The sequence below is a fragment of the Orussus abietinus genome, unplaced genomic scaffold (assembly GCF_000612105.2).
Source record: "Orussus abietinus isolate OABI.00-Male unplaced genomic scaffold, Oabi_2.0 scaffold21, whole genome shotgun sequence".
Classification (NCBI taxonomy): domain Eukaryota; kingdom Metazoa; phylum Arthropoda; class Insecta; order Hymenoptera; family Orussidae; genus Orussus; species Orussus abietinus.
Window position 1 is genome coordinate 1,450,651 of NW_019396018.1, and position 13,709 is coordinate 1,464,359.

A 13,709-nucleotide genomic window follows, 5' to 3' on the forward strand; every position below is an offset into this window, starting at 1 on the left:
AAAATCTTATCGAGCATAGCTTCTTGCCTCTTCTTGCGCGAAGGGTGACTGCTCTACGTCCCCTCGAAACGCGAAATTAACGATTTATTCTTGTTCGATCAAGGAGCCTTTTCCACCATCTCGAGAGAGAAATAACGAGACTTTGCATTCCATTTTTCCTATTTGTTAATCTTGTTGAACTTATGAACAGAGCTGCGTGGAGAATTAAATTCTTATTGCTAGTTTAAGCTGGGTAGTAGGTTGTGAAATGCAGCGATGATAGGTTGTTTTTATGTAAAGCGTGCTGGAAGGATAATGAAAAGGTGCAGGAAATATCTGCTTATGGGGTTGTTTTATTTGGGGTTGTTCTAAGAAGAATTTCAGATAAAAAAGTTTCGAAACGCTATAAAGTGACGAACTTCTGACGGCTGAAATTTCTGATTTTTTCTCTTTACGACGTACGTAAGGCCGGAGAACCGCAAGTCTGAAACTAAAAGATACGGTGGTTCCTAAATCTACAAATGATTATTTAAGAACCGGAGGCAGGATTTTCCGATGAAAAGATGATTCAAATTCTAGTAAAAAGGGACCAAAGGAATCGCGTATTTATATCCAGAGTGGTTTGGATAACACTTAGATCGGTGTCATTTCTCCTCCGACGTTATTTATTCTTTCGGTCGAAGGGGAAAAAAAGTTTCGGGCAATCGCGAAAACCTGACGCGGTTTCGTGAATTTCCCATGACGAAGTATCTCGCGAGTTCTTCCCGTTAGTGAGAAGCCATTTCACTCTAATTCAACTTTCTGCAGCTCCTAGGGAATGGCTCGGTATTGTGCTCGCCAGCAGTTCCAGGACTCTCGTTCGGTTCCGCCGAAACTTTAGGGATATCTGAACTTTACCGTGCCGTCTCCGCGACTTGTCGGCACAGGTGGCTCGGTACAGATTATTCGCGAAACTCAAATATTTACGCAATGAATATTTTCCGAACGACCGAGCCCGGCCGAGGGTTCGTTTTACGCAAATCGCGACATTCTAAGTAAACTCGGTTGCAACGAGGAGAATGATTTAAAATGCATCCCTACGTTTTAATGGCTAATTACTTGCACGGGTACGTAAGTGTGTTAGGTTAGGTCCGTCACGTTCGGAATTAATTATAAAGTGATATAAACGTAGTTACTTAAGCGTCTTAACCTTCGTACCTTCTTCGGTCCTATTCAGACCCGAGTCGATTTTCTTCTTTTCAATACTTCTTTGGTTCATAATTCTTTCCTACTTTTAATTGCCTGAATATTAATGATATGAAGAAATTAGCGATAATACTATTATCTTCACAGTTTGTTGCGGCAAGTTTATGATTAAACCCGATGGCAGCAAACGATGTGAAAATTAAAAAAGACACGAATGTTAATTCATTTGTTAATATTAACAAATACTTCGCTTGGATTTTCTATTGTACTGGAATGTAATCCGACGCATCTTCTGCGGTTTAATGTAATCTTTTTTGTAACAGGAAATAAAGAAAATTCAAGGAGGACAAGAAGGTAATTGTTTATTAAATTAGGGAGGATTATTATCACTCGTTCGGTTGGTGTAGAATATTGAGAACACTTCCTCGTTTATGACGTCGGGGATTTAATCATGGACGTTATCGCAGTATGAAATAACGGTTGTAAAAGCGCAGAAAAGTTGGTCGTCCATGTTCGAATAGCTCAAACTTTCCGAGGAAAAAAACCGACACCGCGTGCTCCTAACGAGTTCCAGTTTACGTACTTTTGCATGTACGGAACAATAACCGAATATACGCGTATCCAAGCCTACCCGAAGTTTTGCCGTAAAACTGCGTATCGGGCACAAGGACCCGCCCTTACGGAGTCGGTAACTCAAGAGGCACCCCAAGAGTTTCCCCGGAAAATAAAGGCATGAAATCGAAACGGTACGAAAGTACAAGTACTGACCCCGTTTCCCCTCGAAACCCTCAACGGATCCTCCGACTCCCCGGCATAATCAATGAAAAAATGACTCATTAAAAAAGAACGTTCCAGAAATAAAATACATGCCCCTGGTAATCTAATCCCTCCCTAAAAGTGTTGAAGCGAAAAAGAAACGGCAAGGCGCAAATTACCAGCCATCGGCGTCTTAAATAAAACATCAGGGGAGTCAGCCCCCGCCGTCGCTTAATTCCCGAGGGAGCTGGGTTTTAATCGATAAGGGTGCTCTTCGGGTACTTCCGTCTCCGGAAGCCGCGCACCTCACCTTGAAACCTGCGATCTTCCTTCCTGGAGTGCATTTCCCGATCTTCTCCCCCTTTCGCCCCGTTTTCCGCGACTTTCCCTTCACACTTTGCTTCTGCCGGAAGGAAGGCTTCCCAGTTCGTATCCGAAACCTGAAGAAAACTGGGGAGATCCGAGGGAGGATGGCATCCACTTCCGGGGTGGCTGATTTGCATGGGGGGGAGGGAGCTGGAGACGTTCATATCACGCTCGATTTACTTCATTCCGAGAAGAATATCCTAGAGTTTTAATCGATAAATAGATGCTTCCTTGGGGTACTTTCTCATCGGGGGCAATGTGAATTATCTTTGAACCTGCGTTTATTCCGACACTTACGATTTTCTGCCCTCGAGTGCATTTTCCGATTGGCTTTCCTTCCCAGTTCTTTTTCCTGGATCATTATGTGTCACCTTTAATTTCACTGGAAGGAGAATCTCCTCCCTATTCGCATCTAAATCCTCTGGGGGGAAGGGCGGCGGGCAGTACCCACTTCCGGGGGGCTAATTTACATGGAGCTGAGGGGAAGCTGAAAAGACCTGGGGGTGTTCACATCACGCTTGATTTATTTAATTCCGTGAGGAATATCCCCGTGGTCTTCAGGTACCTCCGCCCCGAATACTGCGCACGTTCTACTGGAATCTGTGTTTATCCTGAGATCTCAGTTTACCCTGACATCGACGATTTCTCCTCGAGTGCATTTTTCGATCATCTTTCCTTTCCCGTTTCCTTTTCCGGATGCTCTTTTCCCACCGCAAGTTTCGTCGGAAGGAAGACCTCCTCCCAGTTCGCATCCAAATCTGAGGGGAAGGCATCCGCTTCCGAGGTCGCCGATTTGCATGGGGTCGGCCAGGCCGGGGATGTGCAGATCGCGCTCGATTTACTTAACTCCGAGGAGAATATCCCCAGGATGGGGTCGGCATTACGCTCAATCTCCGTATTGTCACGGACTGCTGTATCCGCAGGACCGTCTCCGCAGGAGCAAGGAGTTACGGCTCCCCGAGACCCCAGACGTCCTGCGGTAGACACGTCCTGGGGTGATATACGCCTTGCAGCCCCCGCGACGTGGGGAAGCACCCCCGTGTGCAAGGTCAGTTCCACCGCGAACCGATCTAAACTGTAGAAAATTATGTCCCCTCCTTATCGCGACGCTTCGGGATATATACTGACTTATAAGGATCGTTTTGTTCCTCCCGGAGGTCCTTCCTGTACGTTCGCCCGAAAACGATCACGACTGATAAGCTGTTTTGCCGAACTCCTTGCACGCTCCTGGAATACGATTCCTGGATGGCCGCGATAACGTTTCCCGAAGAGCGTTACTCGAACCTAATTTCTGTCCCGACATTTCCAAGAGAATTTTCACGCATCTAAATTCCTGCTACAAAGCCGCGTCAAAGTACTCTGATAACACGAGACATTACTGAATCTTGTAATCGAATTACTTTGCTGTTAATAATGTTAGCGACGTACAACCTAGGAGACATTGTTTGGAGGCATGCCAACGACGCCTGTAAGTCCTTACCTTGGTCGAAGTCTGGGTTTCAAAGTTGTAAACGGTTCGATGTACTTTGTTGTTAACAATGCCAGCGACATACCACCGAGTAGACGTTGGTCCTGGAGGCATGTCGATAAGACTTTCATATTCTTACCCGGGTCGAAGTCCTGAACCCAAAAGTCAATGTGCTTCCTTCGACCCTTGTAAAAAGGTGATCGTTCGCCATCATTAGTCTCTCTGGACCACGCGAAGTGTATGTTTCTTAAATTTAGGAATAAAGTCAACTTTATCCCTTTAAATGTTTAAAAAGAAATAATCTCAGGTGCGTCTTCGATAAATCGAAGGTGATTACACTTTCTACTGAGAATCTATGTTAAGAACGCAATGGCTCGTGAGGACTTTCTGGTCGACTTGGCAGGGATTTTTAAATCTTTGAACGCCTCCTAGAAGGACGTCGCGGTTCCATTACCGTGGAAATCGATTTTCGAGGCGCTAACGGGGACCGCGTATTGATCTTCCCTTAATTTATTCCGAACCGCGGAAGCCTTAGCTCGGTCCTGTGTAATAAATTTGCCCTCCCGTTTGTCATTCCAGATATTCAGGAATTCTACGAGCTGACGCTGCTCGATGAAACTAAGTCAGTGCAGCAGAAGACGGCAGAGACTATCCGCATTGCCGATAAATGGGAAGCCAGCGATGGACCAATTACGCCGACTTTCGCCCAAAACGACGTAAGTTCATGCATGGAAGTTCCATTTCGTTTCTTGATTTCGAAAACCACTCGACATGACGATTGAAGCGGCGGGATACGATCTGGGAGCCAAATGTTTCCTTAAATGGGGTCCACGATATGGACCCCGTGATTACGGTTATGTATCATTAGATGCATTGATGATAAAGTGGGTCGCAAGCGGATATTACCTGAGCTGTACGGGCGCTTTAATTGGATTTGGTTATGAATCGATACATTTGTGGTATCAGCATAATTGACGATGAAGAGAGTCGATGATGAGACATACGACGTCCGGCATTTTCGAAGGGATCCTTGATCATGCAATATGCGTCCTGAGTCCTCGATCTTCCAACTAATGTATTCTGGAGGATAATTACCTATTCTGGGATTATAATGGTTAATCACGACAGGTATTTTCCGATAATATTATCAATGCCCTTTACTGAAATGTCTAGGGAATTTCATTGAAGATAATCAATGGAAAATTTAGAGTCAGGGTATGATTAGGAATTATAAAGATCACAGCTGAATGTTATAAACTGCTAAGTAAGTTTCAAACAGATTTCTTTATTACACATTATTGTACAAGTTAGCGGGATTTATTATTGGAAGTAATCAAGTTCACGAGTTAATATCTTGAGATAATTAACGACCAAGGTGAGGAATAAAAGTTTCAATTGAACGTTTTTTTTTTTTAACGTTCTAGATATATTCTTTTCATTCTCATCGTAGAGTTATCCCCGTAATTACATCTGCCCCCGCTACCTCCTCTTTGTCGGGTATCGTTCCCAATTTCCCAGGGGCCTTGTAATCGATGGACCCCTTCTGAAGAATGATAAAGATTAAGGTTCGGCCATTTAAATTCGCATCGGAAATAATAGAAGCCGAACAGCAATTTCGATTGCCCCTGGGAGCTTGATAGTGCTGATAAAATTAACTGACTTTGTTTCCTCGTGTACAGTTTCCGTACCCAAAATATATTACCCAATATCGAGTTAATTTGACCATCGCCAATAAACCTCGATTCCTGGACTATTTTATTTTCGACGTGCATATAAAAAATTTTTTTTATTAATTAACGGAATATACATTATTTTGACAACGTTTCCCAATCAATTACTCAACCGTCAACAATCGCGAGTAACGTACGCAATTCGTTAATGGAGACACTTTGGAATGACACACGACAAGGTTGGAAACAGAACGATTAGTGTTGGTTAACAAGTAACGTATCTCCCCGTACTAACGAAAACCGAGGAAGAAATTTGATAACGAATTGAACAAGGCACTCTTTGATGACGGTGATGACGCCGATAGAATTTCGCGAAATTGACGCATGATGGCGAGCCGACATCGGAGAGAAATGTGTTGATTTAACGGGGGGTCTTGCTGTTTCGGGGGATTCAGAGAAAAGTAATGTACAACCGCGATTACATATAGTCCAGTGCTATTGAATAGCTCTGTGTTGTAAACTAACTTTTCCTGTACAACATGGAGATGCACAGAATGGTTAGAGAAGGAGGAGGAGGTAACATATGAAAATCGAGGCAAACACATTATTCCTTGCAGTCCGTGAATGTGGGGAACGTGTACCCTCGACGTGTAGTTACATCTATTTAACATACGGGCTTTGCCTAAAATACTCCTTTGACTTTGGGCAAATAATTAGGACGAAAGTTGTTGTACTTTCTGGTGATATGAATATGGTATCTGGGAGGTAGTTCGTTTATGAAATTTTGTTTTCGAACTGGATGTACCGAATTAGTTGATTAACGTTACACATTCGATACATTCGGCACATTCGGTGCACCCAGCTTGGAAAGAAATGTTACATATATTTTCATGTTTATATATATATAGAATGACCCTTTTATAACATTTTAACGAAGCAACTTCGAATAAAAATGATTTACGGTTGATTACTGTCTCCTTAATCGCCATAAATTCGTATAGGAAACATTCGACACCAGTTTCGCTCCTGAGATCTAAAATAATCCTCTCGGTATAACCATCGGCCCCGACAGGCAACCCTAAAGTCGTCTTCGGCGATCAATCTCTCGGCGTGATTTATGCCAAAGTTCCTCCCTTCATTTTTTCTCGTACGATTAACCCGTAGGTATAGATAGGAGCATGCTGGGAGTGCGTAGTTTTCGAATCCCGGTACACCATTATTCTCTCGAGGCCGGAGTCGCTTCCGCATTAATCAACCGCGTGGACGACGAAGGAGGCTTCCGGAGGGATAATGGCGTTTACAATAAACGGTAAACCGACTTGGGCCGATGGGGCGACATGCCAGCCTTCTAGATTTTCATCCCCCTGTCTCTCGTCCCCGTAGGTACCCCGTAGGTACTTACCAGTGGCACTCGTCGCTACACGTAAAACCAATAATTTCAACGACGGAAGAGTGCACTCTGCCCGACAATTCCTCGGGACGAAACGAGCGCCGTAATTGTTCGTCGCATCTCCCGTTATTGCTTTCTTCCGTTATTGCGAAAGGGGTAATCCGCCCTGTCGAATCCCGATGAATGCCCCTGGTCATTGTCATTGTCTGCAATTTTATCAGGAAATTCTGCCGCTCTATGCAGCAATTCTTTCTTCCTCCGCGTGTCACGTCGGCACTTTGCGAGATCAGAGAGTCACTCGAAATGCCCTCCAACCGGAAGGCAGGTTTGCGATTTTATGGGTAGAAAAGAAGAATTATCAGCGATGGATTTCCTTTAAGGTGGATCATTAATGAAAATGTTGTAATGATCATTCCGGCTCATAAGCACCTAAATGTTCCCCATCTAACGGACGATGGATTCCGTTTGATAAACGCTTCGATCGAACCGGCGATAGAACTTAGCCCGTAGGCGAAAAGGGGTAAATTTCCCTCAGCTTCCCACCCCGAGCCCGGAATCACCCTTTAGCTCGCTCCTAAACTACCCTCGAACTTCTCTATCCGTTACATGTGGCCGCTGCAGCATCGGGTCATTAGGGAGATAGCGTTTCCATTATCGCGTCGCTAGCCAGATCTCTCTGTCGGACCGAGTTCATGTCATCGGCTCTGCCAAGTGTCAATCACTGACACGGGGTCCAACTTTCGGCAGATTACTCAGGTAACCGAGTTACCGTCCATCTGCGTTAACTCTTACGTCCAAATGATCTAAAAATGTTTCGTTTTCGAGTTTCGCACGAATTTCCCATACCAAAGGCACACACAAACAAGGAATTAACTTCGTTTAACAAAATCGTTTGATTAGCGGCATTTGGCTTAATTTCAGAATTAATATAATTATTTTGCCCATCATTTTGGTTGAGTTACCGAATAATAGTTCACTTGGCCAAATTCATTTGCATCAATCAATTAAAATGTGAATAATGAAAAATGTCATGTTATGAATAGAAAATCACATGTCATGGTGTCAAATGTATCAAGTTACATACAACATCCTGAATAACGCTGAACTGGATTTACAATGTAATTTAATTTTACGTAACGTCACAAACTCGTGAGAGTGCGTTGGAGAGTACTACTTTAAATGCAGGAATTCAATGCAAAAGAGTACCGTGAAGTGAAATGAAAATGAGAGTTTTCACATTATGGTAGGTACGCGGACATCTACTGAGATACCATGTATCAATGTCCGCGTTTCTGATTTGATTTGACAAGTGAATTACACACGAATATCGTTATCTATTACGTGCAGCTGGGGCAGGAACAGATCAGTGCGATGATAGCGATTCCATTACCGCCTCGCTCGTCAACTCGTTGAACCGATTCTATGTCATCGATTCTGTCAACAGATGCGCCATATTCCCACATGTTCACAGCTCCTCGCATTTTGTTCTCATATATTGCACCCCCTGCGTGGAATAGCTAACATTAAAAAAATACATCCCCTTACATGTCTTCCGACACCACTTTATTGGCAGTGTTTCCTAACTGCAGCAAACCGCTTATCTACACAAAATTTGTGATATTTATGCAACCTGGGCGTACACATCCATATGTTTGGAAACCATCGAGATTTCGTATAACACTGAAAATATGGAGAAATTACTTCTGCGGTTCATTGTTCGCCCGCACTCGGATGCGTGCGAACAATGAATTTGTCCTCTTGCAATTCAGGTGAATTGCGTACCACGGAAATCCAGCTAGGAGGCTGTGACTAATTTCGTTTTGACAAATTACGGCTGCTCGGGTTTTTCCCTATAATGTTCTTGTTACATGCGTCCACGGTAATATGCACGGAACTCATGCTCCGGCAAACAATTCCAAGAAGCGCGAACCGAGATAGTAATGCAGACAGTTTCCGCTAAAGAAGGCATTTTCCAAGCAAGGCTATTTACCAACAATGCTGAGCGAGATTTATTACTGCAGGGGTAATCCGCAGCCGTACCTGCACTCCCATTACTGCAGCCTGAGCGCTTTTGTTCACGCCCAAGTGGACTCACAAATTTAGAAATTAAATCCATTAAACAATACAATCTAACTCAAATCGCTCAGTTTCTCAATTCTTCCAGAGAAGATGTTTCTCCTCGATTTCTACATTTTCTTTTTTTTTTATTGTCATTATTGGCGCAAAATTAAATTTTTATGTCGGGTTCTGAATCTTCCGCTGCGCTAACTTTAATCACTTTCTGCATACAAAAGCTTAGCCAGAAACACTTATTTTTCTTCAATTTGTGGACCGTTGCTGGTCGAAGTCGGAGACGATAATGGGCTTCCTGGGAGGTCGAGGGGGAGGCGAAAGGGAATGTCTTTGTGTCCTAGAAGGAATTTTGTTTTGTGTAACGCAGTCCAGATTCGACTCCCACGCAAGACGGAGCTTCCCAATCTCCCTCTATCCAACTCCGAATCCGCCGATCGTCTATAAATGAATTCCAAAAATAATTCAAATTTTCAAATGAAGAAGGAAAAAAAAATTGGAAACTGAATTTGAAAACATTTTATTGCGGCGCGCTCGAAGTATACGAAAGAGTTCATGATCATTATCTTGATTTTTCATGAAAGAACGTTTTTTTTCTATTTCTTTCAAATTTAGGTAGACTTAGTTCTCAACTTTGTTACACCCTCCGATGCGTTAACTCTTGATCGGAACGTACAATATCCTCTGTAACGTCACCCAGGGGTTCATTCCAAAATGGCAGAAAAGCGAGACCACGTCGGCGAAGCAAAGGCCGAAGTGTGGAAATTCGAAATCGAAAGACTAAGGGCAACTTTGAAGTTTAATAGATAACCCGCGGGTAGCTCGGGGACCTTAATAAGAGAACCGCAACCCGTCCGGGGAATCTCTCTGGCGCTGAGGTTTCGGGGATGGAGCGTCTCGCCCAGAGGGATTAAATTAAAGGGTGAACTCTGGCAACACCCGTGCTAGGAAAAGCTCGCAAACGGAAAACCGACCTAGAAGAAGCCTTTTGACCGGCGTGAAAAATACCCGCCGGCGAAGTTTGGCCAAGGAACGAGGCAGGAACGAAGTTACGCAGAGAAAGACAGAGGGGTGGGCACGCACCCCCTGGCGACGTCCATTACGGCACCCCTAATATGGAATACGCGACCGTAATACGAGGAGGAAGGGACGTAACGGGGGAGGCATTGTCTTCCGCCGAAATATCAAGCTGCTGTCAAGAAATGGGCAAAGCCTTGACAGGGGGTCTGGGGACATATTGAAGCAATGTTTCGCACAATTAACCGATGAAGGGAAAGGAGAGTCGGAGAAAGTGGACCGAGAGTGAAATTCGCAGGGATGGGGTACTCTCCCCGGAATTTGCGATACAAAAGATGTCGATTTTAATCAGTTAGCGCGTTAACCTCGGGTTTGGAGGGGCGTTAAATGAAAACCGTGACGGTCCGCGGGTTTTCCCCCGTGCGAATTTCACTCTCGGTCTCACTTCATGCTCGAATTTAAGGGCGCAGGGCGCGTTTCTCTCAGCACACGACGCTGTGAGTTTCTCGCTCAAAAATATATTTATCTCGAAACTCTACCGAGTTTCTTGATTAGCTGGTGCTTGTAATCAGTTGAACTGATCTTACTCTGAATTATTTTGCCTCGGTCGTAAACCGGCAAAGTATTTCTGCCGGATTAATGCTTTCCGATCGGATTAGCCGATACAATCTGTAAACGCGTTGACCCGATTTCCTTTCAAGTGATTTGATCTTAACCAAGAACCAGGAAAGTGTTGGTGCTAGGTTAATGCCTTTGGGCCGGATTAGCAGATACTTTTAATCAGAGAAAGTGTTGGACTTACATCGCTCCAAGGAGAACTACGCGTACAAATCGACGTTCTCCATGACTAACCATAAATGTCCTGGAAGATATCGAAGTGACCAGTCAATGTCAATGTTTCTGGACGAAATACATCCGATCGCGTTTTCCTGCGTGATTGACGAAACCCCCTAGTAGCATTCGGGATCCGCATCTCATTTTGCGGGCGAAACATCAGATTGTTCCTGTCCCAAGGAAACCGAGCGGGTGACAACAACGGCAGGATACATTTGTTCCCGGTCATCCCCGCGTCCGTTCGAAAATGGCGCATGTGTAGCCATGCATCGCAGGACTCGTGCCAGGACGATTTGTTACTTGCCACCAGCCTCGTACGTCTCTCGGCGAACGTTTCGGCTTCATCGTTGCCCTCGCGGTCCAGCATGGTGAACGCATCGCTGCCCATGGTGCGGAGTCCGCCCTGATGGATGTGGCCGATGGTGTCGCCACCCAAATCGCACTTCCAGCGGTCAACCGGTTCAACTATTTCAACGTTTTGCCGTGCCGTGACTCGCCTTCGTGGACAAGTTTAATTTTGGGACGTCTAAATCTTTTGGGGGAGAGGATTTGCTCAAGGATATGCCGACCAGGATTAGAAAGCGACCCCAGAAAGCGCAGTGATTACGGGGAACCATGGCACGAGATGGAAATACGATACCCTACACGTACTACGTATGGCGCAATGGTGCCATAAAAAGTTTCAATTGAAAAATTGCATTCGTATAGTTTGCGGATCCTTGAGGAATCCGCCAATGTCTTATACACGTACGTGACTTTGCACGCCAGGGGAGGATCAAAAGAGGTCGGGAGGAAATGTGGTGATTATGTTGAATTATGACCCGGGAAGCTCGTCCAAGATGGAGGACAAGAAGAGCACTTCCTCCATTATGTCTTCCCGAGCTTCCGCCCGAAGACTTATTTCCGCTCCGAATCGAATTCCTAAATTTCCCACAGTTTACTCGGTAGCTTCAAAAATGAAGTAACTCGTTCCGATATGTCAGAGCTCTGCAAATGCCCACCGGATTCCAGGGATAAGCTGGGAACGAATTTTCCCGGATCCAGGCAGAGTCCTGTCGACGATCGCGCACTTTCGGCTCATATTATTCCACGGAATATATCCGGCCCTCCGGGAATGGAAACGTACCGGCTGGAGGAGAGGGCGAAGGGAGGTGGAATTAATTCGGAAAGAGGGAAAGAAGGAGTCCCGACAAAGGCCGGAGCAATCATTAATTCCAACGTGCCACAAGGTGCGCGGGAGGAAGAGGGTCTATGCTCGACGCAGACCCGACCGGAAGCTGCCACAATGCTCCCATCTAATTTGGAGAATTTCTTCCTCTCGCGTTTCGGATTGCCGCGAAAATTCGGAACTACAAAGGGCGAGCCGCGAGGGCGCGAATTATTTTGCGATTTCTATTTCGGATTCATTTCTGTAACGCGACTCACGCTCGTTAAGGGGTTACAGAAGGTGCTAAGAAATTTAATCAACGTCGATAAAATAAAATGCGACCTAAGGAATTTTTCTGTAAAAATTATAATACCCAGATATGCTGAACAGTGGTACAGATGTTTCGATGACAGGAAAATAACATTGAGAATTAAAAGATATTTTTCGTTGAATTTATTTTTCAAATGATACTTCTCGTGGCAAGGTTGGAGGTATATACCGATTTTTTTTTATTTACAACTAAGTGTATGTATTCATTAAAGGAGGAAATTTCTTCGGGTGTTGTCGTATACTTATACTTAGTTGTAATTTCCGCTGTCTTTGACGCCGACCAATCCTGTAAGGATTCGTCTCATTGGAAAGTCTTCGCAAAGAGGCCTTCGGTGATTAACAGGAAGAGAAGGTACAATTAGACCGATCGGCAGTCCTCTTTGCTCCCTTGGAAATTGCTATTCTTAAATACCGGCATTGGAAGTGATGCAGGGGACGGGATAATTACGATAAAGTAAATATAAGAAAGCGCGGCTGCTCCCTAGGGTAGACTGTGAAAAGGAAAAATAGTTCCTCCTTCGCAGTCTGCTCAACTTCGTGTGCTTATCAAAGGTCCGGGGCACAAAGGAGTCTTTTCCTTTTCGAAAGAAACCGGTAAAACGAAGGAAGTCCCAGAGATGCAGGAAGCAGGACCGATAACGTCGCCGCTGCGACAAATGCAAAACCGTGGAAAATTGTTAAATCTCTCTTCCTTGCCCTTGCTAAGTTCTCTTGAACTTGGTAAATCTATAATAACCTGTGATTATATAGAATTAATAATATCTGCACGATTTATAAAGAAGACAAATTTGAGTCATTCCGGGACACCATTGGCGATGCTGCGTACAAGGCAATTTTACTCAGATAATTTCTGCCGCAAAACCACTCCATGGAATTGATAAAAAGAAGGATTACGACGAAAGACGTGAAAGCAAACTGGTGAGGAGGAATTTTACTTAGATAATTTCTGCCGAAAACCACTCCATGGAATTGATAAAAAAGAAAGATTACCACGAAAGACGTGAAAGCAAACTGGTAAGGAGGAAAGTCCCTCGTAGTTCTGTCGCCTTTTTGCAGTGCAAAGTGCATTACTTACACGCTTCGGCATAATTTGAATCCGAGGCCTGAGGGAATCTGGCTGATGTAAAAGTGATAAGGATGTCGTCCTATCCCAGAGGTAACTAAGAAGAGCAGTTAAATCGCCTTTCCGCCTTGGTTGAATCCGTTCGATTTCCCTCATTTTACCAACCCCTTCCACCCTCTTTGCCGAACCACCCTGCTAAATGCTACCTGGATTCCGATCGATATAAATCGAATTGCAGATCGAAGCCGGATTCCTCTCGAGGACGAAGGCAGAGGAGCTTCCTCCCTTTGTGAACGGAAACTGGGGTAGCAAGGAAATTGTTTTTACGACAAAGTTCGCTTAGTCGGAAATCGCTCGCATCCTTTTTCCCACCTCCAATTTCGCCGGGGACGAAGTTATTCATTACTTCGGGGCCCCGGCTCCTGGACTGTTGG

The 13,709-nt window shown here is 44.6% G+C and overlaps 1 protein-coding gene across 15 annotated transcripts in view; it reads left to right on the plus strand.

Annotated features, from left to right (window-relative positions):
* The window catches only part of LOC105697563 (disks large 1 tumor suppressor protein), a 487,904-nt gene that overhangs the window by 260,515 nt on the left and 213,680 nt on the right, over positions 1 to 13,709 (plus strand). For all 15 annotated transcript variants that reach the window (XM_012420943.2, XM_012420948.2, XM_012420951.2 and 12 more), the window contains one exon: positions 4,334 to 4,470. In XM_012420943.2, coding sequence (XP_012276366.1) covers positions 4,334 to 4,470 — 137 coding nt within the window. The remainder of the gene's footprint in view (positions 1 to 4,333; positions 4,471 to 13,709) is intronic.